This window comes from Molothrus ater, chromosome 9 (assembly GCF_012460135.2).
Source record: "Molothrus ater isolate BHLD 08-10-18 breed brown headed cowbird chromosome 9, BPBGC_Mater_1.1, whole genome shotgun sequence".
In the NCBI taxonomy this organism is placed as follows: Eukaryota; Metazoa; Chordata; class Aves; order Passeriformes; family Icteridae; genus Molothrus; species Molothrus ater.
This window is the reverse complement of record NC_050486.2, coordinates 16,830,595-16,857,234: the sequence shown is the minus strand read 5'-3', so window position 1 is coordinate 16,857,234 and position 26,640 is coordinate 16,830,595. Positions and strand designations below refer to the sequence as shown.

General features: G+C 37.2%; 1 protein-coding gene across 1 annotated transcript; it reads left to right on the top strand.

The window, feature by feature from the left end:
• Positions 1 to 22,815, top strand: DNAI3 (dynein axonemal intermediate chain 3). Its single transcript, XM_036388303.2, has 22 exons — positions 1 to 100; positions 347 to 385; positions 3,841 to 4,022; positions 4,559 to 4,663; positions 5,494 to 5,631; positions 7,013 to 7,212; positions 7,464 to 7,580; positions 8,242 to 8,426; positions 9,347 to 9,468; positions 9,570 to 9,659; positions 10,100 to 10,213; positions 12,219 to 12,347; positions 14,234 to 14,307; positions 15,668 to 15,815; positions 16,563 to 16,650; positions 17,326 to 17,456; positions 18,812 to 18,875; positions 19,236 to 19,366; positions 20,008 to 20,212; positions 20,623 to 20,714; positions 21,987 to 22,120; positions 22,702 to 22,815. Exons 1-22 carry the CDS (start codon positions 1 to 3, stop codon positions 22,706 to 22,708), a joined length of 2,595 nt encoding a protein of 864 aa, XP_036244196.2. The 3' UTR covers positions 22,709 to 22,815.
• Positions 22,816 to 26,640: the final 3,825 nt, after the last annotated feature.

The following is a 26,640-nucleotide window of genomic DNA, read 5'->3' as shown; positions in this document are numbered from 1 at the left end:
ATGTGTCTTTCTCTAGAGAAATCTGAAAATATGCCAAAAAATGTCAAATCCAGCAAGACCACCTTGAAATATTCAAAACCAGCAGCAAAGAAACAAAAAGGTAAAACAAAGCTAAGGAATCATGAAAAGGAAAAAGAAACACATCTTGGTATGTAAGGTACAGCAAAAATGAAACAAGCAGCAGCCTGGGCTCACATGAGATCTACTTTAATTTTTTTGGCCCCATGCATTAAAAAAACATGAGATCAATTAGAATATGCTATTTTATATAAATAACAGAGAGAGGTAAAATTACTCATTATAGTTCTGTAACCAACACTGATAACATCATGTCCTTATATTTCAGATAAAAAAGATGAAGTTGATCTTTCTATGGCCAGTATAGGTAAGTGCTATGATGACTGAACTTTAAAGCAGTAGTTCTAGAATACTCAAAGCAGTTTGAATTTTCAGTGTTACTAATGCAGAGAATAAAAAGAAAACATTTTTTAATGAATGGGAAAAATTAGAAACTATTTAGAAATGCAGCTATCACAGTAATTACAGTGGCTCTGAGTAGCCAGCAGTGCAGCAGGAAACTGGTATGGGTTTTAGAAGAGGTTTTTTTCTTGGTTTGAGAGGAGTTGGGATAGGGGGAAATAAGCATCATAACAGAATTATAGGGTGCAAAATCTTTGCATTTAGAAATAGTTTAGCAATTGAAAGAAAAATAATAACTTTTTTATAATTCATTAATCTTTGATCTTTGTCAAACCATTATTAAATTTCATGAGAAGATTATTTTAGCATACCACTTGTGGTTCTTAATCATAGATACCAATAGACATCAATTAGCATATTTTTTTCTTTGTAGGGGAAAAAAATTAACCATTTAAAAGTCACAATTAGTCTTATGTTCAAGTAAAGTTAGGTTTTAAGCATGGCCATAATTAAGGGCTAAAAGTATGCAATTATCCAAATTTAAATATATTCCTTTTTCTTAGACACCAAATGATTTCCAATGGTTTATTATTTTTTATATTTCTGGTTGTATTTTTCTTCTGACCCAATTTGTGCAATTATCCCTCAGATAAACTTAAATTGATACCAAAGTAAAATTTATCTATGGTTTACAGGAACAGTCCAAAGGGTTATCTTATTAATTGGCTTGTAACAATAAAGCTTTTATTGTTAAAGGCTAAAACAGAGTGGCAAACAAGGAATACACAAACTAGGTAATTCTAAAAGAAACTGTAAATCACTTGTTTTCATCCATAATCCTATGGGCACTGGGTGAAAATTGTTCTCTGGTTAGCATCACCAAAATGGCTAAGCTGCAGTTAATGAAAAGGCACAAAAAGTGATCCCTCCGATGATTAAAGTGGTACTTTTAAAATGTGCTTTCAGTGTTGCAGGAGATAGTTAGTGAGAGAGAATTGTACCTCCACCTACTGGCAATAAAGGTTAGAGCTCTAACAGCTAAACCACTGCTAGGAACCTGGTGCTGAAAGCAGGAAAACAACACTGGTGTAAGCAAACACTGCCTGTGCAAGATTTAAACACTGTGCACACACTCCTTAGGCCTGCAAGTGTTCTTTACTTCTTCCTTAGAGTTTCTTGGTCTTTTGTGAAGACCTAGCACTGAGCTGCTGACTGTTACAAATGATACAGGTACAATTTATGGATAGAAAAACAATGTGAAGCCTATGATCAGATGTTACACACTTCTTACTGGAAAAGAGCATTCAATAAAAATGTTTATAATGTAGGAGCTCCAGTATCTGCTACTTATATTATAGATTCTGTTAAAAATAATATTCTGCAATATAGAAATTTAGTTCTTTAGACTGAAAGGTGTAATTTTAATTCTGATCATTGTTCTGTTTTTAGCTTGGGCTTATAGCAATAGAGAGTTGAAAAAATGCACTTAGAGTATCTGTCTTACTCTGTTTCCTCTTGCAGTGATGTCCATAGTATTATTGCTTAACTTTAATGCATGCTTGTATTGTTTCATTTGGCAATGAAACCTACAGCTCTTTAAAAGGATTTTTTTCAGCATTAGCATTTGTGCACAAGGCTTACACATGATTCAGCATTTTAAAAACAGCACCATAAAAGCTTATTGTTACAAGCAATAATGTCTAAACCAAACATTACTCCTGGCTGGGATTTTTGAGGTCTGGTGTTACCAACAGTAAGTTTGGACCAGATGACTTGGAGGTCTTTGCAATCAACATCCCTATGATTCTGTATTTTTTGGAAGCATCCACACAGAAATCCTGGAAATCTCCAAGATATCAAAAAGGAAAATCATGCAATATTGATTAGAGCTTATGATGAAAGTGAACTAATGGCCTGTACATGCTACAGATTGTATGTGCTATGAAATAAGTAGTGGACACTAAGTAATCCATACTTGGAACGGTGTAGCATGCACCAGAAACATCAGGCATGCCATTAATTTTAATGATGACTGTGGCAGAGCAGATGCAGTGGAGTAGCAGCACTGAAAGATTTTAAAGGATAAATGTCAGATTCATCAAACATAATGTATTATGTGATAGGATTATGCAGAGATTAAGGAGGATTTACCATTTTGTGAGTCCTTGTTGGTTTGGATTAGAGATGACTTCTCAAAACATGCTGACACAGCTGGTCACAATCATCATTTGAGGTATGTCAACTTCTCTTCAAGGCATGCACAAAGAGGAAAAGCCCCACAGGTGCCGGGAATTAAGATAAAATACTAAGTGACTGAAACAAAGAGAGAAAAGTATCAGCTATTATCACAACAGCCAGCATATTTCAGTTCAGTAAAACAGTATACATATCCCTAAGTCTTTTAGTTTCCAGTTCACCAAAAAGATGAACATCTGCTAACCTGCCCAGGCAAAAATGTAGTGGCCTTCATGAGGAATGCTCTTACTAGGGCAGCTGAGACAGAGCATGAGTCTGCTAGCAGGGCAGTGTAGCAAAGGAGGAGTCTCAGGGGCAGGATTCAACTGGCCGGGCCTAGAATGATCTTAGCACCTTAGAGCTGTCATGCAAGCTGGAGACAGAAGATGTAAGGTGAGAAAGGCCAGCATTACACACATTGCCCTACTCACACAATGAAAAGCACTGCATGCTACCCCCAGATTGAGGGTTGGCAGAGCACAGCTGACAGGTCACCTAACTGCATCCAGCCTCCTCAAACCAATGCAGATATCCATGCTAGCACAAAGATAAGAAATATCTTATTCTGAGTTAATATGAATGACCCTAACAGACATCATGTGTGTAGAAAACAACATTCTCCAGTAGAACTTAAAATAAATATCTGACTTTAATCTCAGTGAGCTTGCTTTAGTCTCATTGATCAGTGAGAAATAGTCTCTCCTGCACTCTGAACTCAACGGGAGCAAGATGAAAGTCCAAAATCAGAAAAGCATCCTCACCTCAATTTGGCTTAATATGGTGCTGCCCTACAAGGAAGGACCACAGGGTATTTATTCAAAGGCTTTCTTAAGTCAGAACCATGCAGTTTTGCCCTTAATATATTAAAACCAACCCATTAAAGATTTTTCACTGAAGTTGTTAATAACCTGTTCATCAAGAAGAAAAAAAGCCCCCTATACCAGGGAAATCTTATTCATTATGTGCAAAATGCTGGGTAGAGTATTTTCAAAGATTAATAAAGTAAATATAATTTGTATTTCATGCCTTCCAAAATACCGAAAACAAAGCTGAGAGATTCAAAGGCATAGGTGAGAGATTCAAAGGCATTATGCTGGAAACAGTAAAGACATAGACTTATCAAAGTATACGTGCATGTTTAAACCACACTCTGAAGTTATCATGCAATTTTGCTTTTTTTCAAAGGCCACCCAGAAATCTTTCCTTTGCTTTTGACTGAAAAGACCCAAGAAATTTTTAATTGCCGACCTGACGAAGATGTCACAGAAGAAAATAATTTCAAGTGTATTAAAAAGGAGGACATAATTCAAGACCTGAAAACAAGAGCTAAATCTTCTGATTTCCTCCCTTTCAAAAAAGTTATCCTAGTATGTAGCATATTTCCTTCTCTCTTTAAGACTTATGCTCTCAGAGTGTCCATTCTTTTGGAGAGTGGGTCTGTTCTTGTTTGACTCTGTGTAAACACACTGATGCTGTAATATCTGAGTGCTAGAGGTCATGGACAGTTGTTGACTCAAAGTTTCTCATGGCTTGTCATGCATGTTTTTTTACTAGCTTCAGATTGAAAATATGCTAAAAGTAACATATATTAATTTTGATTCTGTGAACTGACAGAGCTCCACATATTTGGCTTCCCCTAATTCATGGCCTATGTATTGAAAATCATTAAACCAGTTTATTTTCTGTTTAATTGTCTGTATAAAAGATTAGTTTTGTCCCAGACTTATTTTTATTACAAAATAAACCCCATCTATTCCTTTCAATTGACACATTAAATTCTCCACTAAGAATACAAAATTAACCTAACGTACTAAATTGGTGGTAGCTTTTGCAGTCACGACTTTATGTTTGTTTTGAGTATTATTTGTTTTCAGTTTTCCACTAATTTTTTTCATTAAAATAGGAATATCCAGGGGAAGAACTCTTGGTAGTTTTTGATCCAAGCTTCCAGTATGGAGAGAACTTTTATATTGTTGCTTCTGAAGAAGCCAAGGAAAACTTTCTAAAGGTAAAACCCAAGTATACCAGAGCATTGTTCTATCTATAAATATTTCAGAATCTAGTCTCAAACAAAGATGTCAGGAATAGTATTGTTAAGCACCCAGTATTTCTCTAATAGTTAAGCTGATCATGGAAAAGTATGTGTATCACTGTAAAAATATATTTTATTCTGAGAAGGACTAAATTAAGTTTTTGCATTTTACTTCAGAGAGCCAGTATTACCCCCCTGCTACATTTTTATCATAGGCATTAATTTTCTCTGACAATAATCAGTTTTCTCAGACATAAAAATAACAGAAAATAAACATATAGAGCATTTTCAAAGAAGTATTATACTTATTTTTCATAATATTTATGAATATATTCTTCAAATCATGAAAATGTTCTTGAGTTCCAAATAGCTCCAGATATATAGAACTTGTACACTGCATCATAGGAGAATGTTTATAGAAAGATTATATAATTTTTGAATATGAGTTTGCCATCCAGCATCAGGGAATCAGGAGAAGAAAAAATCAAGAAAAGTAAAATGCAGTTCCAGGCTAGAGGGCCTAATGGAAAAAATCACTATAAATTCTTTTTATATAAAATGATTTGATTTCAAGATAACAGTCTCTCTTTAGTAGTTAAATATTAAATATTATTGGAAAATTCTAATGCACAAATGAACAGGACCTAAGCCAGCCCTGCCCAGAGGCACAGTATACCCAGACTCTTTGCTCGGAGACAAAAGTAAAGAATGTGTGGGTAAGACTGAAACCTGGGTTTCTAGTTAATACTTACATTTCTGTAGCAAATTTTTGAAAAAGTACCATTTCTCACTTTTTGATATTGCAGTCTTTAGAAGCTGCAGAAGAAAAAGAAGAAACAGAAGAAGAAAACATAGAGGAAACTCCGGAAGTCCGCAAACCTTGGGTTTCCCTTGGCAGCGAAAAGGAAGTTGAAGAAGAATCTGTTATAGAAAGGGATACAAAGGTCAGAATCAACAGATGTTAGTCAATGAAAGAAATATAAACCCCTATGTTTGTTTTAAAAAAGCAACAAGTCAGGAAATTGGAAGCCGCAATCCTAGTTTTTCTTGAGGTCTTTCAAGAAAACTAACAGAGAGAAATAGAGAAATATCTAAACTTTTAACAAAATCTGAAGGTGCTGCAGAAACTTTTATTTTGAACTCTGTTCTCTAAGTCTTGCAAATTAGGCATGTATCACCTCCTTGGACATAAGTACTTTTTAAGGTTTAAAGTCAGAAGTCCTGATCATCTTTGATCACTGGCAGCTCTGCCACTTTTTGCTCAATTTACCAAGTGGCCAGATGCCAATGGGAGTCATTGCTCTGTTTCCATGAAGCTCAGGGAACAGTTCTAGTATATGAATGGCATTTAAGTAGCATGCAACATCTTTAAGTATCCACAGGTATTACAAGCTGACTTTACAGAAGGACATATTTGATTAATTACATCTACATTTGATTAATTACATCTACAGATAATACATATATATATATAGAGAGAGAGAGAGAGAAGATTATATGTCCAAAAACTAGATCCACTCACAGCTGTCACTAATTGGTGATGTGTGGGGCATCTCCAAGTATCTAACTGTCCATTAATGATTTTTACTTGGTACCTAAGTCCCTCTTCAGGGAAGACTGGCTAAGTTTTGATAGTTCTCAGCAACTGAACCTCTTGCATACACCTAAAAAGATGTCTGATTGCTCTAAAGCTATTTCACAGTCATTCAATTCAATACATGCACAGTCCAAGAATTCCATATTCTGCATTCTGCATTGTTGGCAAGGCCCACTCACAAGTATTTTTAGCTTACTTTCCTTTCCAGGTTTGTGGGAGGTGCTGGGGAAAAGTACCTGGATATGAAACCAAGACAAATCAAAACCTCTCTACTGCCCAAAATCAAGTGCCTACTTCTCTTTGTGGGCAGAAGTCAAGACACATCCTTCTCAACATAAGGAAACTCCTCTGAACTTCCACCAAAAGGGAAGAGCTGAAAATTAGGTCTTGGAAGCTTAATTCAGTATTATATAAGGCTTTCTGTAAATCAATTAATTAAATGTGCAGTTTTGATACCGGATGAATTAGAAAATGTAATTCTCTTGTCCTCCTAGCAGTAATCCAAAACTGCTACAACTTCTAGTTTTACAAATACAAACCTGTCTTCTATCACATGTGTAGTTTATTTATAAGAGCACTTCAGAATTTCAAAATGCAGAAATATGAATAAACTCAGTGCAGAAATTGTTAAGGGAACTAATTCTACCATAATATGAATGCAGCCATTTTAAAGAATGAACTTTCCAAAAGCTTTCTCTTTTCTAGCCATGGAAATGTATCTTTTCTAGATTAAGTACAAGATCTCACGAGTTCGCAGGCAGTTTGGTGCGCCCATTGCATTTACTGACAAGAATGCTGCAGATGACAAAGAGAGCTATGCTGAATGCACAGCCTACGAAGACAATACTTTCAGTATTAAAATGCTTGAAAGGGATGTGGGGGTGCAAATGGTTCCAAAACTAAGAGAAGCTAGTACTCAGACAAAATGGTAGGTATGAGAAAACATTTATCAACTTATTTATTAAGCTATGCACTGTTTCTTACCTCAGCTAAAATTCTGGTGTCACTTAGTTACAAACTGATTAATAGAAAAAAACTGGATGCTCTGTTTGCATCTTTTTTCTTAAATTTTTTTTAAAGTGTCTAGAAAAACTATATGTTTTAATTTTACACATTACATAGGTTTCTGTCTTTGAAATATTTTCTATACTTACATTCAAATTTATTCCAACTGGGTAGGACTTATCCAAAAAATGCATCCACGCAGTATTATCCAAGGCAGTTGTCAAATGAAGCAAAAGCAGAGAGTCTGTCATCTGAGACGCTGAAAAAATTTCTTACAGCAGTACATTTAAGGTAAAATTATTGCAGCATACATTTGAAGACCCCCTGAAATAATACAGAGTACAAGCAAGTACTCTTGTCTGAATGGATCATTGGTCTAGTCAATTACCAATTTTATTTTTTGTTTCTATATAATTTTTCCTTTTTTATTATTATAATATTAACAAAAAATAACTTAAAACTTGTTTATATGAGAACAACCATGAAGTCTATGCTATATAGGTATGATGTTGCTTTAAATAGATATCAGAACTGCTAAAGTTGATAGTGATACATATTTTTAAACAAACTGCAAAACTTCCTACTCAAACAGATGGCTGTGCAGTGAGCAAAGGTGCTGTCCTAGCCCTGATTATGCCCTTAGCCACATCCTATTAAGTGGGACAAATCCTACTTAATGACATTTTTTGCACAAAGAATTGGACAATTGCTCTGTGCTTGGTCCACAAAGAACTGAAGCTAAATTCTTGATACAGTAGCTATTTCTGTTTATACAGAAGATTGTTTCCTTGCAGGGATACAGCACTGAGGAATTAACACTTGATTTTTAAACTAATGTGACCATAATTTTGTGAAAAACAGAAGCTACCTCTTTACAGAAATATTTGTAATTCTACTATTGAGCAGTCACATCTGGATTACTGAAGTCTTAACTGTTCTTTTCACAAAACAGAGTGGAAATTGCACTGCAGCAAAATGAAATTATGAACGTTTTTTTTGATGACTGGAAGGCCCTAGCAGAAGACCAAGAAGAAGGCAAGGCAGATGTTTATTTTAAAGAATACCAATCATTTACAGATGTGCAGTATCTCAAGAACAGAACCATTACTTGCGTTCGCTGGCATCCAACCATTTATGGTAATGCAGTTATAGTACTGATTTGAGTTTTCAATGATGGGTATTATATGACAGCTGTAAAATATGCATCTTTCATAAAATCATCAACTTTTAATTTTAAAAAGAAATCAAAACTGATTTAGTATCCCTGTTTGTATTGCCAATTTGAGGCAAAATGAAAAATGAGACAAATTCTTAGTAGAATTCATATAGGCCATGCAAAGTTCTTTACCTTAATGTTCAAGTGGAGATTATAGGTAAGAGAAATTTCCCCCCATGAGGCTCATTTAAGCAGGGCTGTGGTGCCAGACTCTTCAGATGGCCCTGCATACTACTGTGCTTGTGCCCATGCCTGGCTCTCACAGCAGCCTCATGCTGGTGAGGAGTGTCACAGCCACAGTGGGACACGGCTCTGCCAGTGCCAGGGAGCATCACAAGACACACAAAATATCAACTCCTGCTCCTGCTGTGCCTTACTGCTCTGCACAGACAGACCTAAAGGCACAGTTAAGTTCCTTAAAAATGCCCCAGCTCCCAGCATACTACTAGCCAACACTGCAGCCTGGGTAAGAAAATGAATTGGGTTACCAAGGTTTGTTTTCATGGTGGGTGGCCAGGACTACATGTCTGTCATATCATTTCAGGTGCACTATTACACCATTGAGGAGCATGAGCGAAAAAAGAGGAATTTTATCCTGATGCATAGGTTCTATGACTCATTTTAAAATAACCTAATGTTAAGTAACGAAAATAGTCTCATCAAAGCTGATCTGAAAAAAAAAGAAATATACATGGTTGGTTTGTTTGGGGTTTCTTTCCTGCTTAGTGGTTTTTTTTTCACTGTATTCAGAAGGTATAGATATAAGTAATTTAGGATAATTATCAGTGTGTTGAAACTTGAATCGTCTCTTTTGAGAAAATTTATTTTCTCTTTTGATTAGGGATTATAGCACTGTCAGCAAGAGAGCAGCCTTTGTATGAAGAACAAGTTAACCTTTCTAATAAATCATTGCTACAGTCAGTTATACTTCTCTGGAGTATGTTTGACCCTCTCTGCCTCCAGGTATTTAATCATGACTTTTAAATATGCCAAGTATTTAAATAACATGAGAACAAACAAATGGTGTGACTATTTCTCAACTATCTTGTTTTTCTTCTCTCTAGTTGGTGTTGAAGGCTCCTGAAGACATTTGCTGCTTTCAGTTCAGTCCAAGCAATCCAAATCTCATTGCTGGTGGCTGTGTTGATGGACAGGTTTTTCAATCTTTAAAAATAAAATTGCATATTTCTGTATTTTCTTCCAGTATAAAAATAAGGGTGAAGAGATGTACTCAACATCCATAGTAACACAGTGACAGACAGAAGACAGATGTCACAGAGTCCTGAAGCTCTCTTATCCTGGACTGAAGCTATGTCTGGTTATTCCATAGCTGAGCCATTACCCTACAATGCTTCTTTGTAGTACTGATAAATAAGTCATAAAGACTTGTTTTTAGAGACAAATGTAACCTTTCTTCTGATTTCATCAAGCTGAAGAGAAAATACTTTAAAGACTTCATAAATTCTAGTGCAGAAAGTGAATTTCTTTTGTTTCCCCAAACCTCCATGATTTGAACAAAAAAAGTGTATTAAGGCATATTGTATTAATACACATATACAAATATAATTTGTACTATACTAATTTATCATTGTAGATTGTATTGTGGGATATCTCTAAACACGAAGAAAAGCTGGAAAGTACAAAGCCTGTTGTTGATGAAGTCACTGAGTCTTCAGAGGGTGAGCCAAGAGCAGCAGTGGTGACTGAGGTAACTCTGGGGCTGATGGTTGGATATAATGCTCAGGGGTTCCCCAGCAGTGAGCCCTGGCACACAGAACACCAGCTGAATCCTGGGCTGCATCCAAAGCAGTGTGGCCAGCAGGACAAGGGAAGGGATTCTGGCCCATACTCTGCTCTGGTGAGATCCCACCCAGAGCACTGCATCCAGCTCTGGTGCCCCCAACACAAGAAGGACATGGAACTGTTGGAGCAAGTCCAGAGAAGGGCCACACAGTTGATAAGAGCACTGGAGCACCTCCTCTACAAAGACAAGCTGAGAAAGTTGGGGGTGTTCAGCCTGGAGAAGAGAAGGTTGCATGAAGGCCTCATAGCAACCTTCCAGTATCTGAAGGGAATCTAGAGGGAAGCCAGAGAAGGACTCTTGGTGTGCAACTGTAGTGACAGGACAATGAGTAATGGGTAAAAATTAAAGAGAGGAAATTTAGGTTAGATATTCAGAAGAAATTGTTTGCTTTGTGCGGGTGGTGAGACACTGGGATAGGTTTCTCAGGGAGACTGTGGATGCCCCAACCCTGAGAGTGTTCAAAGCCAGGTTGGAAAATGCCTTGAGCAACCTGGTCTAGTGGGAGGTGTCTCTGTCCATGGCTGAGGGCTGGGTCTAGATGATCTTTAAGGTCAACTCCAACCCCTTAACATTCTATGATTCTATGAAATCAAGATAACAGCTATTAATATGTTAAATGCTTCTGTTGTAAGTCTATTGCAGTGTATCTGTATGTCTGTGGAGGAAAAACAGGCTAGGGTATCCTGACTCAAAAGAGGGAATAGATAATCTTTGCAACAAGACACCAGAAAGGAAAGAAAGCTGATGAGTTCATGAAATCAAACCATTATCACAATTAGCATGGTATAATTTCTACCTGATTAGTACAGCTTAAAATGTTTACTGCATTTTGTGCAACTTATGTTTTAGTGAGTCTGTTCTTCAACGGGCACCAATATACCCTCCACTCTTACCTTACAAAGCCTGTCAAATACAGATATTGTTTGTTACTGAAAACAATACTGAAAGTATTCTAGATGTTTATGAACAGAGAAAAGGTAGCTTGGAAGATGAGAAAATTATTTCAGTCGAAAAAGACAGTAAGGAGAATAAGCAGAAGAAAGCCCTAAGAGGAGAGGAGACATTAATGATGTCTGCATATCTGTGGAGGCATCTTGGAAGTCTTTGTAGAGCTTTATATCCAAAGGCCTCTTTTGATACTTTCCTTCTTTTTTTTTTTCCTCAAATGGTATTGGAATATGATCCCAATATTACCAGATGGAACATGCCTGGGCTCGTCCAGCCCTTGCTGCTTGACCAAAGGCGGCAGCTGTGGTGTTTCACCTCAGAGACACCTTTGGCTGGCTGGATGTTGTAGCTGGCACTTGGAACAAGTCCAGGCAAGCAGGAACTCAGGTTTACCTCTGGTGGAAAGGCTTTAGGCGAGGTGAAGAGGAAAAGGAGATGGATTCTGCAGTAGGGTTTAATCCAGAGTTTTCTTCCAGGGTCACAGATCTCTGAATCTTGTAACAGCTCCAACAGAATCCCGACCGCATGGTCCCGTGTCTTTTGAAGCCCGGGGAAAGGGGGAGGGGAAGGGGTAGGTGTCCCAACCAGGTGGTAGGGGGGCAGTCTCAGGGGACAATGACACCCAGACTGGCCAATGACCCCAGGGCTGAGAAGCATCTTTTGAACTGCACCAACCAGACGCCGCCCTTGCTGGAACGTTAAGACTGACGGACAGCACTTAGCAAGGGGGCAACGGGGAGGGGAAGGGAGAGGCTGGCACACCTGAGGGACTGGGATAGGTGAAACAGGATATTGCTTTACACCACAACAAAATGGAAGGTATTAGACCCCTAAAAAGTGCTATAAACTGATCTGAAATACATGAAAAAGTGTTAACAGAATGCAAAGTAACCTTTTATTCTTTGATCTACTATTTTATTTTGAAAACACACTAAGATATCTTTTCTTAAAACATTTCTAGCCATCACCTAAGCAAGTCCAGCACAGTAGCACAGAGCCACCTCTAGTGAGAAACTGTGCAGCCTCTTCCACACCATATTGTCATACAAAGCCAGCAACAGATGTACAATGGCTACCACGTAACGTTGAGGTGAGTTTAAAAATTCACTTTTCTTTTTAATGCTTTTCTAATCTACTACCTCAGAAATCCTAATGTAAACTCAAGAGAAAATACTGAAGAGTTAATTATTTGTATTCATTATTTCTCACTGCATTTAGTAAACACTAATAATCTGGTGCCTCTTGCTGTGTTCATTGTGCTTTACAACTGTGTTGTGCTCTCAGTCTGATATGAATCTGCTAATACTGGAAAAAATTTCCATAACTTTACAGACAAGCATAATTCAAAATTATAGTAAGCTTTCCATATTTAAAATGCATTGAATTTCTACTATGATCAACCTAGCCAGTCACTAAGAATTCCAAGCAATAACTTCAATTACCTAAATATCTGGATACCCAAGAATGGCATTATTGTAGTCACCTTACTTTTTCCATCATAGTTTTAAATTTCCAAAGTGCTTATAGGAACACTGGGTGCTGATTTACTATCAAAGTATTGCAAATGGTGCTAAAATCATTTGAAATGCAAATGTAGTCAAATGCAAAATAATGACAGTGGAAAAGCAGGCCAAGAAGAAGAAAACTGAAATCTTTAAAAGGTTTATGGAAATTATATATCAATAAAGTTTTGAAAAAAAAATAAATTAAGACTTCACAGACACTACAGTCCTTAGTGGCATTTCCAGAAAAGTGAGAAAAGGGGGACACATATATCATCAAATGTCAGCTGATCCCTCTGTTCATTATTATTTTATACAGTAATAGTCATGGATACTAACTGGTACCAGATGTAAAGCATGAAGAAAGGGATTGGATAGCAGAACATTGTTGTGGTTTTTGTTGTTTGGGTGGGGTTTTTTTAGTCAAACTTTAGGCTCAGAAGGCTGTTTTTGTGTTCATCTGGGATAACAGATACAGGAGACCCATGCTTAATAAATAACACTGACAAAGGAGTCACTTTGCCAGTATTTAGCAACATTACTGGGACATACTTTTGTTATATAAACATGGAATATGTGTCAGCCTTTGCACAACACAGCAGTTTTTATGGCACAGTTCCTGAAATCAGCAGTTTTATAATTACATATTAATGAAAAAGTATTCAAAGTTATATCCAGAATCTAATTCAGCTTTGCCTGCCTGCATTACTACCCTTGTGATTCCAGATAGACAAACTGATGAATGAAAATTAGAGTAGGCCTAACTTGGCTCAAAAAAAAATAGCTGAAATTTTGCCACATACTCGATAAGTACAGTTTTTCCAAAATATGTTTGGTTTTATATACTGGAAGGTAGATTTGATTAGCCTATAATCCCTTTTTACGTCTGACACCTTTCCTTTATTTTCCTGAGTAATTAAAATCAATTTGCTATAAACCAATAACTACTTGGTAAATGATAAATAGTATAAAACCTGCAGAACCCCACATACAAAACCTAAACTATTAATAATTAACATTTGAGGGCACCACTACAATCCCACAGTGAGGTCTAGCCAAGTGATAATTTAAGATAGATGACCCATGGTGTAAACTTGGCAAAGGCACATCACTCCCACTACACTGAACTGTTGGAGATAAATTTCTCAATTACTGGCTCTTTGGTTAAGCTGCATAAAAGAAGTTACAAACATGGCAAATTAAAGAGGTAAGTATTTATCCTGCTAAGTTAATGTAGAATTTTAGGTGTGTAGCAGGCAAAGCTGGTATCAGTTCACTTGAAGCATATTTGTAAAATACCTTGACTTTATAACTGCAAATTAATGAGCCCCTGATTTTCAAACCTTAGCCAAGCAGAAACAGTGACTTAATTTCTAGTAGCCTGTTTTATGTGTTGAAGTCCTTACATATCAGAGTGTGATTTTTGTCTTTCATCATCTTCTTCCCCTGTAATAATTATTACTGTTATTTTCAGGAAAATCAAAAGGGTGGTACTTCTGAAAAAAAAGATGAAAAAAAACTGCAGCTTGTAACCTGCTCCCCTGATTGGTATGTGCAATACATACTCTACAAGACATCTTGCAGTTCTCTTTGAAAGCTTTATGAGGCATAATCCATTATTTAACTGGCACATTTCTGGATTCCTATCAGCATATCCTGAGTGGCTGAAATTCTGTATGCAGAAGACAAGTTGCATTCTTGCCCAGTTAAACCCTTTACAGTAAAGGCATTAAGAGTTTATTAACTGAAAACCCTTGCATATATATGTTTATATTCTGTGTACCCCCTTCAGAAGAGTGTTGATCACACATGTTAGCCTGGAAAGCCACATCCCCACACTTACAATTGTTTGTGTGACATGCACAAAAAGCTGTTAAAAGATTCCTAGACTTATTTCTACAGAAATACTTTAAACTATAGACAAATTTGGAGACTTAGCTGGCAGAATTACTCTTTGTGAATCTCCTCTTTTGTGGACCAAATACTCATGATAATTATATTATTATTCTGTGTGAAAGACTAGAAAGGGGGGCAGAAAGCAAAAAATGGAAATAAACATTTATCTTTCATGATGTCAGAAGGCTTAAGGCTTCAAGGCTGCATGGGTGGGCTCAATCATGTATTTGTTAGTTACATCAAAGGGAGTGTCAGAAGAGAAAAAATTTTATGATGATGCTAAGTTATTTTTCCTAACCAAATAACAGAGAAGACTTTGAAGAATTAAATGAGAAGTAAGATTGCAAATGCAGTTCTTAATAAGTTTGCAGCGTAATGTAAGTAATACATATAGAAGAAATTATTTTAACTACTCACACAGCAGGGTTCCAAATTGAAAGTATTTTGAAGTTAAGAACAGGGAAGTCACTGTAGTGTCATACTTGAAGAGCAACTCCTGTTAGAAAAGGGAAAGAGATATCAGCAATGAGGAAAGTTTCATTGGCTATATCAAACCTGTAGGTGAATGTCCAGAGTAGAACAAAAGGAACAATCAGAGGGCTGAAGATGACAAATATGAGTGGAACCATTTGCCTTGAACATCAGCAAATTAATTGGTACACACAAAAACTGGGACTGAACTTCAATTTGAGTTACTAAATTACCTGCTACAGCCTTCAGGAATTTCACCCAGACAGTGCCAGTAAGTTCACCCAATAACTGTCCATGAGCAAACTGTATGAATACTACCTAGCTGCTTTGGTATAATTAACTGATGAATGGGTGAAAAAAGAAATATATTTCATCATTTGCAAAAGAATCATCTAGCCTTTCTCTGACTTTCAGTCTCCACAGTTATATAAGGCTTGAAGATAAAAGGTTTAAAAAACCTCAAGCTTTAAAATGTAAGGAAAATTGCATGTAGCTGCAAACCAAAACACTCTAAAATACACATTATACAATTATTTTTCAGCTCAATATTATTTTGGGATATTCCATCCATGGAACGTCGTGAAGAATTTTTATCCGCGAAAATAAAGGAGGAGAGAAGATCTCAGATGCCCCCTGGTGATCCAGACACTGATGAGGATTTAGATCTCTCCTGGAAGCCTCTCATAAAGGTAGTGTCCACAAATACAGAACACAGGGATCAAGCCAAATTGTAGATATGGCCAGAACTCCATAGCAACGTATTTTGCTTCCCAACTCTATCTTTTCAAGCAAATTTTGACTTCCTTGTGATTTTCTTTCTGATTATGAAATTAAATATTTCAACATTTCTTTGAAACTTCAATAAAATGCATTTTGAAAAGCTAATTCATAAGAAACAGCATGACTGCTTCTAAAAAACTGCAGTAGGTGCAAAAGTAGTTGTGTAAATACTGTAAGTTCCTGTCAACCTTTTCAGATGCTCTATCTCAATGAATTCCAAATAGTGCAACATGGTCATGATCAGCAGAACCATAATTACTAGCAAACCAACATTCAGTCTCATGAAAACAGTCATAGCAGTTTGTGAAAAAAAAATGAGGATGAAAACAATGTTAGGTAAGAAAAAGAAGTTATAATTTTAGACGTCCTGATCTGTGCTGCTCAGAATACCTGCAGCTGACAGTTTTTGAACAAACAGTTCAGAAGCAAACAGTTGGGTAGTTTGGGCTTTTTTGCTCGAAACAAAGCAAAATTCTTACAGGAAGAAGGCAACACAAACACCATTTTTCCATGCTTGTATGTGAGGCAGCAAATACTGTTTGTGCAGTATTACAAACACACTGCAAAGATCTGTTCTATTACAGCAGAAAGTCATTTAGACTTGTACCTCAAAGATGTGACAAAATGGTTTAGCAAATGCACTTCTTCCTGAACAGATCAATCTGCGTGAAAGGGATAACGACACAGAGTATGGTCCCATGAGAATCAGTTTAAGGAAACTGCAGTATCGTTACAAACCCCCAGGTAATATTTTCATTTACACCTTACAGAGGAAAGTGTTATTAATAACCTTGTATTTCAGTACATACATAATAAAAGCTGAGCAACAAAATACTGTATAGCTAAATACATCTGGAGAAAAAGATTTCTTAATTCTAGTGGGATTCGGTGTGTGACCTACACGTACTGACTATGAAGAGAGGTACATGTAGAAATCCAAACTGAGCAATTCCATATACACAGTAACTCTATCCAGTTTCACTGAAAAGCCTATGCAAATCCCTCACCCAATCTCTTTATCCCTGAAACAATATGTCCTTTTCAGCCATTACAGAAAACTATTTTTAGAAACATAATCCATTCCCTGGAGCAGAGATGTTAGCTCCTGGTTGTGGCAGCTGTGGGTGATGTATAAGGGCAGCTCCCACAGAGACACTGGTGCTGTGTAAAACTGGCACAGAACAGGATGGTGCAATACCCTGAGCATTGTCTGGGTATAAGAAGCACTGACTTCAGAGTTGCAGCAACAGGGAGACTCCACCAGGAAACAGTAAACCTACAGAACTGCTGATTTACTTGGCAGTCTTTCTTCATATCTCTTCTTGAAATTCCCCTTATCCACAAACTACCTTTACAAAGGATTTGCTTGGTCTAATAAATTCCAGTGTGTAACAAAAAGATGCCACTGTCATTTCCCAGGGAGGGTAAGACCTCGGAGCACGCTAAGAGGACCCATCAAAGAGAGCACATATACAGAGATGAGTGCTTCTTCAAGCAAAAATCTGGAACTGCTAGAGAATATATCCACAGACTTTTTTGTTGGAAATGAAGTAAGTGAAAATAATGTATTACCAGTGAAAATGTTAATCCAAAATATCTGAAAGACTGAAGAGTTAAATAACAGAGTTTTCACAAATATATGAACTTGCATGTTTTCTTCAGGTATAACTAAAAAGATCTCTCTGAACATGCCACCTTTCACTTCTACTCTATAAATTTTTAATATTAATTATATTATTAATTAATACATTATTAATATTTTTAGCTACATGCTTAAAAATAATAAACCTCCAATATTCAGTAGACTATGAATTCTTACTTCAAGAGCAGAATTAGAAGACATTTCCAAAATATGTTGAGCTTAACCACCTATTAGGAACCAAAGAGTATTTCCTTATTCCAGAACACATAAGATTAGTAATTCTTCTAGCGTCTTCCCACATGTCATGTGAAAACATTTATTCTAGTTTGCCCCCCAACCTAATTTCCCATTTGGAAATTCCAAGTAATCATAACCCACTACCTACCCTATGCTACTAAAATTCATGGGTCTTTCCCAGTTCTGAGTTCTTATGGAAATGAAAATTAGGCTCCTTTTTGCTTCTAGTCAGCTTTTCCCCAAATATTGGAGCAAAGTATGAACTATCAAAACCAAACATCTAATTCTGCAGGAAGGACTGCTTACATACATCATGGCAAGTAAAGCTGTTTTGGCGATACATAACTGAAAAATGGTGATGCAAAACTATATTGTGTTTTCAGTCATTGGCTGCAAATTCAGGTTCTCAGATCATATGTAATGATGGTGGTGCCTTTCCTTGGTCTTAAAAATGGAGAGCCAGACAGGGTAAAGGGATAAGGGGTTTTTACCTCAGTATTTAATAAGGCTCATGACTGATGCACCACTTTGCCAAGGGTGGGATATGACCCAATGCACACACACAACAGATCTTGTATACAATTTATAGACCTTCCAAATTAGAATATCCTCAATGGGAGGCCTGGATGAATGGCATGAGATTCCCCCATCTGAGGAATTCCCCCTGGATGGGCCAAATCTCCAGTTTACAGGATATGTTTTAGTGAGGACATTGGTTTCCCAGGTTAGTGTAGGGTTTTCCAGCCTCCTACTACGAGGCCTTTAGGATGTTTGCTCTCCTGGCCTAACAGAACACTAGGACTATGCTAAGTTATTAGACTTCAGGAACTACAAGTATGCATGCTAAAAATACTGAGGATACATAAAAGTTATATAAAAAGTATATAAAAGAAAAGGCAAAAAATCATCTTGGCATCAATGGTTATAATTAAGAAAAGTCCCAGCTTAAAAACAAGTCACTTTGAAATAAGCCACCAAGCTCTAACATTAGCATTTGCTTGATTTGCTTGATTTTTGACATTACAGGATGGAGAAGTTGTTTATTCTGAATGGAAAAAGAAAATTGATACTAATACAGCAAAACCAGTTAGTAAGTTCAAGCTTCTCAATACCTGTTTAAGCCTTTATATATTACTAACTTGAAAATATTTGTGTCTGTAATTTGTTTTTTTAAGGTTCTTACTCATAGCTCTAATAGTCTCTCTCACTGATAATGCCTGGATTTAACAGTACACCCTCAAAAGTACAAGCACTTTAGCTGGCATGAGAAAATAGTACAAAGATATTGGCACAAGTCATGGAAGTAACTAGATTTGTGGCAAATCCAATTCCTGTACCTTGTGATTAAAAAGAAGAGGCTGATATCTTCCAGGGCTGTGGTAGGTCCTGCACTCTAGTTCCTTGATCCCTAAGGCACTAGTAACAAGCAACTGCCTTTTTCCTCCAATAGGTCAGAAGCACTCCCAGAAATACTCCCTCCACACTGAAACTATCAATACTCTCCAGAAATCTCCATTTTTTAAAGACATCTTTCTAAGCATTGGAGGCCAGAAGTTTGCCATTTGGAAAGAAGGAGTTACAGTAAGTTACTTTAACACAGCTGTAACATTTGTGATAGGTATACAAGACAGGACTATGACAGGCTCAGAGACTGTATTTTCAGAAACATCTAAGTCATGAAGCTTCATATCTTAAAACAGATATAAAAGAAGCTTTCCATCTTCACATCAGAAAACTATTTTAGATAGAGCTTAGTAGACTTGCCTTTTAGAGAAAAAGTGACTTTCTTAAATTCCAACCTTGTAAAAAGCATAGCTTACCAACTATTCATTTCTCCTGCTAGAGAAATGCCTGCTGAACAAATCTGAAGTTGTATTTTAGGACAAGGTTATTTCATCACATGAAAACAAAGAAACATGGGGGCTTTTTAAGTGTGTCATGCAGGAACCCAGGTTAGCTGCACCTGACAAAATCTCCAGACCACAGGTTTTAACAGCAGACAGACAGATTACCTGAAGAGACTGGAAGTGAGAGGTTTTTATTTCCCCACAATCCTTTTTATCTACAGCAGGTAGCAGGAATTTTGCCAATAATTTAATTTTTGTAATGGGACCATTTAAATGGTGAGCATTTTCCAAGACAGAAGCTCTGAAGAGTAGTGACTTGATAATACTGTTTGATTGTCTGGTTTATCTTTTGTTTTACAAAAAAAAAAATAAAAGAATGGACCAATCCTTCAGTCAAGCTGCTCTGCAGGAAGATACACTGCAGGACAATGGTCCTTAACAAGACCAGGAGTTTTCTTCATTGGCAGAGACAATGGAAATATAGATATTTGGGACTTACTGAAGAAAACTCATGAGCCATCTCATTTCCAGAACATCTCCAAATCAATCATCACTTTCATCAGCCCCTCCAGTGCCTCAGGTATGTGGATGGTGATTGTGCTTTATTGTGCTACCCTGTTTGCAAAATGGCCCATGACTCTGAGGGACACAAATCTTATTACAAATGATCTTATATAAGTACATACTTCCACAAATTTAACATTGTACATACAAAAATGGATACTTAGTTCTAAGTGTACTACTATGGCATAAAGGCAACTGAAAATATTTCATTTTAAAAAAAAGTCTTTTAAAAGAAAAACTTGAAAGGGATTAATAAAATAACAGAGCAAGAAGGTTGTTTTTTTTGCTGCAGTGAAACTAAAGGGACCAGAAAAACTAAAAGGACCAGAAAAAAAAAAGAACTGTCTGTAGCTTGTCTTTGGGTGGAGGTTCACGTTGCTGTTGGAATTTGGATTGTTTATACTTTTTTTGTCAAATATCTTTCAGCAGAGCAGCATTTTCTGGCTGTTTCTGACAATCTTGGAGTTCTGCACATTTTGGAAATCTGTCAAACATTATGTCACCCTCCAAGTAATGAGGTTAGTAAGAATTTTTATTAAATATCTTTGACACTTTATCCTGAAAACTCCAACACAGAAACAAGTCTGCATCTTCAAATAATGGCAATTAATTTGAGATTAGTATAGCCAAATTCTCCAAAGATCAACTGTAGCCAAGCTGACTTTGTAGAGAGCTTAGATAAGAGTCAACTAAAGGAAATCTCAGTGATAGGTGGCAGAATTCCACTGTTCCAACCTGGCTACATGAAAACACAATTAAGAGGCCAGCATTTTTTGTCACATCCATAAAATGACACCTTTCATGCAGTAAAACAATGTTTTAGAGTGCATAGCATTGCATTTATACTGAATTCCTTTTTTCTTTACACCTTCTTGTCCACATTTGTGTTGATTTTTTTTCCTTATAATTTGGTAATTCAATTTACATGTCTTTGTATCCGGTTCTAGTTCAGTGAAAGCACATTTTGAAAACTATTATTATTTGAAAGTTATTAACATTCCCACTCATTCACGCTCTTGAAATAAGGAGCATCTGTACCAAAAGGCCACAGAAACAATGCAAGCAGTTTTAAATTCCCTTTTTTTTCTACATAGTTTTCAGTTTTTCTTTTCCTCCACCTCCCAGCCAAAGATCAAGCTAGTGTCTCTGTCCAGCAGTCTTGCCTGCTGCCTAGACTGTTACTCTCACATCACAAAACCATCCTCCCATTCTACGGCAGTGTAATGTTTATGTAGGCACTTAAACAGTTTCTAAACATCCCATAAAAGTTTGCCATGCACAGAGATGCAGTAGGCAGCAATAAAACATCTCGTCAGCAGCTTCATTCTAGTAAAAACAACTTCTCCAAAGCAAGGCAGGAGCTGAGTGATCTGAGGAAACACATTGCTTCTGCACAGATTACCTGTGCTTTGGAACCAAACTCTTTAGGGTGCAGAATTATCAACCAAAGAACAGTCACTAATATTTAGATTATGTTGATTGTAAACAAAGTATTCACTGAAAAACACTAGGCTGTTGAAGAGACTAATAAAAAAGTAAAGCACAGAATCCCAGATAAAATAAATGCAAAATGTACTACCAAAGTATGTTTATGGTTTCTTTGTGCCTGAAGTTTGTCACATCTTTGTATTGTTTTGCTGCAAACTACTGGGATAAATAGAGATATTTCTATTTCCAATAGATAAAATATGAATACCATTTTAGATAAAATATGAATACCATTCAGATCATCAGCAAGAGATCTGTGTCTCTGAGCATGTAATGACCCTTGTTTGTCACTGTGTTTACAGCATGCCAAAGTACTTGATTACTTTGAAAGAGAAGTCAAATATCTGAAGTACTGTGAAGAGGAGTTTGAAGAGTATCAAAAGTTTCAAGCCAAAACAGAAATGAAATTGAGCTGGAGACAGAGAGATAGAAAACAGTATGTTATACTTGGAATTAAGAAAATGTTCTATGTTTCTTTTACCTTTAAAATGCACCTGTATTGCTATACAGATTTTCCATAAAAAATCAGGATGGGCATAATCAGAATTGTTTAGCAGCTCTTTATTTTATATCTATAGTTCTTAAGAATGGAAAATATGGTCCCAGTTCATGTGGTGCATTTCCTGGTCAAATGAACCCCCCCTGCAAGAGCAATAGAGCCTATGGACATTTAACAACTCTAAATTTGCTTTTCATTTTACACCAGTTGCTTGGTCAAAGAATTACATTTTGTCAACTTCCCTATTGCTCCTTCAAGCAAGGATGGATTCCAGCCTTCCCTTCTTTACATACGAATTTTGCTTATCCATTTTTTGGTAAATGGTTTAATACTAAATAACTAAACTGTCATAATAACTAAAGTGCCATTTCTTTGGTTGATTGATGGTGATTTATGGTGATGTCTATTTTCATTAATTTGTGACAGCACTGACACAATCCACTGGAAAGCAATGGGGTCACATACAGTTTCAAAGCTTAACAGTGCATTATTGCCTGGTTTGTTTTTTTTTCCTTCAGATTATGACTACAGAAAACAAAAGAAGAGATGGAGGATCAAGAAAATGCACATTATACCATGTTTCTAGAGCTGGAGAAGCAGATAGTAATGGATTTAGAAACAAGAAGTACTTTCCTCACTGGATGCTTCGAGCCCATTATCACCTTTAGAACCAGCAAGCTTCTTATTGAAAGACCTCTATTTCAGCAGAACATGTTTAGCTTTGGAAAGAAAGAATCTTGCAGCAAGAGATTATTGTTTCATTAACCTCATCTATTTGTTTGCTCACAGCGTGGTAAAAGAACAATTGATTTGGACCCAGGTTCCCCACTATTTTTCCTTAATACAGTTATAACGAATATTATCATTAAATAATAGTTTTCAAAGCTCTGTCAGGACTCTGAACTACTTTTACTTGCTATCATCAGTTTACAAACATATTGTTACTTAATCCTGGCAAGTGCTTACAAATAGAAAACCAAGTCCATTAAAATATATTGTTCTCTCAAATAAGTCAGTATTATTTAGAACAAACAGCTTTTAGTAAGCTCACTGTAGCTGTGCATTTCTGTCAAAAGACAATTATCCCTCAGAGAGATCAAATGGTGTTATACAGAAGTTTTAATATATACCAGTGTAAATAAGTAACAGCTCATGAATATTAATGCCCACTCTCCATCCAGAGAGGACTCTTTGGTAAGTGGTTCTGCTGCTACTTCAATAGCCAGGTCAGACACCATGTAACTGAGCAGAGCCTGCCAGGCAGAAATTAAATCTATCAGAGAAGGACAGATTAAACCCTATACGGGTGAGTTCACTCTTTCCATGACTCACCAAACTGTTTGAGGGTCACAGACTCCTGTCAAACAAATGTCCATGTGGTCACAGTAGACACTAAAGCACAAAAGACAACTGACACCCAGGGGATTTGCAGAAAGGATCTTCAGCTGACAAGCAATAGCCAGCCCCAGTGCTCTGCTTTGTCACAGTAAAGCACAGCCAAAGAGAAAACAGGATCAAGTGTGAGGCTCCTGCATCCCAAAATAAACACTGCAAATTGGGGTTAGGCAGTGTTAAAGACATGGCCCTTCAGTTTTCTACAGCCAGAATCTCTCTATCATGTACTTTTAGCACTTTGATTGAACTTTGGTCAGATTAAGAGAGGTTTAGAGCCAGTAGATAGGACTTGGTTTGAAAAATGGTCTCTTGTTTGTTACTTTGAAGTTTAAATATTATAGCAATATTCCTTGTCCTCATGTTGAACTAGTTCTAAATTAAAACCAAGGAAAATTCAACAAGCATGTCCCGAGCACCTGCAGCACAGTGTTTGCAGTCAGAGTGCAAACAGGAAGAGAACACTGCTTCTCTGCTAAATCAATATTTAACTAACAAACAGCCCGCTCTACACAGATAGGTAAACATCATACAGCTGACTAATAAAAAAGCTCACCTATTATCAGGCATGGACTTCATTAGCACACCACCTCAGAGCATCTTCCACAGATTTCTTTTGATTAACAGGGCTGCAAACTACATATAAATCAGTCAATCAGATGGCCATGGCTTATCTGGAAAGCCCAGCCAACCCCCTCCACTGCAGCTCTGTCACTACTCCCCAGAAGAGGCAGCAGCCTCAATGGGAGCCTTGTTCCCCACCACAGAGGTGCTCTTAAGAGTTTTGATTTAAAAAAAGTCCCAAAAGACAGAGGGATTTCAGATGGCTTTTCCTAACAGCAAGGCCAAAGAGGCAGCAAATCAGGATTCTGCTTTATCAGCTCCCCTCCCTCCCTAGAGCAAAGTAGTTTGGGGAGCTGCAGCAATGCCCCATTGGAAAGGGAGTAATCTTCCTAAGAGCCATTTTCCTCCTCATCTCTGTTCCCAAGGAATACAGGAGACATGAGATTAGACATCCCATCAGGATCCTTTAATCTGTCTAACACAATTCTAGATGTTCAAATACCTGCAGGGTCAGCTTTGCATCATCTCACGTCAGGCTGTTGCAGTTTTGCCCTGAAGTTGTTAAAGCACGTTACAGGTTTTCCTACTTGGTTCTAAGGGACAAGCACAATAAAAACAGTAAATTCATTATGTAGGATGACATTTTAAAGAAAAGGTATCATAGTCACATAACAGTATAACATCAGTCCCCCTCACACCCCAAATAACCATCTTTCAGCTGATATTAGCTGCAGAATGTGAGACAACAGCTTCCTATATCAAAATGCACTTCCTGTCAAGAATCCCAGTATCCCCATCCTTGGGATGGGGATGAAGGGGAAGGGGTTAAGATCTGACAGTGAAAATACCACGTGTGTCTCTGTTTTATCAGATTTATAGATTTATTCTGTAAAAATCCTACATATCCATTGGGGATGTTTCCCTCTGTTTTTAGAACGTCTGAATATCTGCAGATCCATTTCTTGTCTGGTGCATAAACAAACATACTTACAGGTTACACTTTTGGGAAAGACAGATGGAAAAACCTGAAGTTTCTGAGCATGTAGGTTCCCCGTGGCTTAAGCCAGCCTGAGGTCATGCCCCCCACTATTCCACACTCCACACCATTCCCACCCACCTCTTGCATGCTCCTGTAATGAGCCCTTTGGGAAGCAACAGGGGGTAAAGCAAAGGTAGATCAGCCACACAGCACCAGCAGTGTTTGGAATGTGGAAAAACCTATTTAAACAAACAGGAAAGGATTAAAACTCTACAAATGGCCCTAGTCCACTCCTAAATCTGCAGTGTATCATATCCCTCACCCTTGGCAGCAAAGAAAGCACAGACCTACCTTTGCATTTCTGCTTTTCCCTGGGGACTACAAACTACAATTCTTGCTTGTGACCCAGCCCTGCACTGGCCATCAGTGGCTTGTGCTTGGGTAAAACCATTTGTTTGTGATTTTGGTGCAAGCCCTGGAGCAGCCTCTGTAAAAGCACCCACACCCATTTTCTTTACCTGTTTACCTGGAAGCAGAGGTCACACCTGAAGGAAGTCCACGGACATACTAAGGACAATTTGCTCTCTGAACTCCACTGCAGGCTCTCCCTCTGCTGGTAACTCTTCCAGTCCCTGGTGAACAGGAGCTGCTCCTGGTGCCAAAGGAGTCTCGCCCAGCAGACAACATCACGGGTCAGCACAGCAAAGAGGCTGCTGGGATCAGCACAGCAAAGGAGGCTGCTGGGTGAGGCCACAGGGCTTGGAGGAGCTCTGCCCTGCATCCACACACAGCCAGAGGCTGCCCTTTTGTGTAAGAAACTTAATTACTGCTTTGGTAGAAGCAGGTTGTTTTAATCTCCCAATTTAGTGTTCCTAGATAAAGGTAATTCCCACAGTAATCCTGTTCCTTAAGAATCTGTAACAATCACAAAAAGAATGCAGCTTGACCAGATTCTATAACTCACTATATGAAATATAACAGTCTCTATAAGAATATATATAAGGATAACATAACAAAATACCACTTGGGAAATATCTCATTAAAGGAGGATTTCTAAGATAGAAGATGTGTTTGACAAGTTGTTATAACTAAATTACCAGGAAATGTTTCAGTAATACAGTATATTGATGTTTTTTAATTACCTCATGATATTAACATGAATACAATTTATGGAGTCCTAATTTCCACTGTTGTAATATTAAAATACTGAGAGTTACAGAGCCCTCCTGGAGGAAAAGCTTACATGCATTCAAGAGGTGACCACTTACCTCATCTGGATTATTACAGGCAATGAAAGATTAATAAATAAATTTAAATGCAAACATCTTTCAAAGAGCGCTAATGGAGTAGAGGTTTGTTTTTAATTACCAAACTCAAACATTGGGTCAATCTGGACATGACAACAGAACAAAACATCTGAAAAGCTAAATGTCTTTATATAATTAATTCATGTGTCAGCCAGTGCAAATGGATGACATCAGTTTGGACAGGTTTAAATAATCACAAGCTAGGCACGGACAGA

Coding starts and splice junctions, on each gene's coding strand:
- DNAI3 (XM_036388303.2), top strand. CDS start 1: ATGTGTCTTTCTCTAGAGAAATCTGAAAATATGCCAAAAAATGTCAAA. Junction 4,664..5,493: donor CCAAGGAAAACTTTCTAAAG/GTAAAACCCAAG, acceptor TTGATATTGCAG/TCTTTAGAAGCTGCAGAAGA. Junction 15,816..16,562: donor CCTGGAAGCCTCTCATAAAG/GTAGTGTCCACA, acceptor CTTCCTGAACAG/ATCAATCTGCGTGAAAGGGA.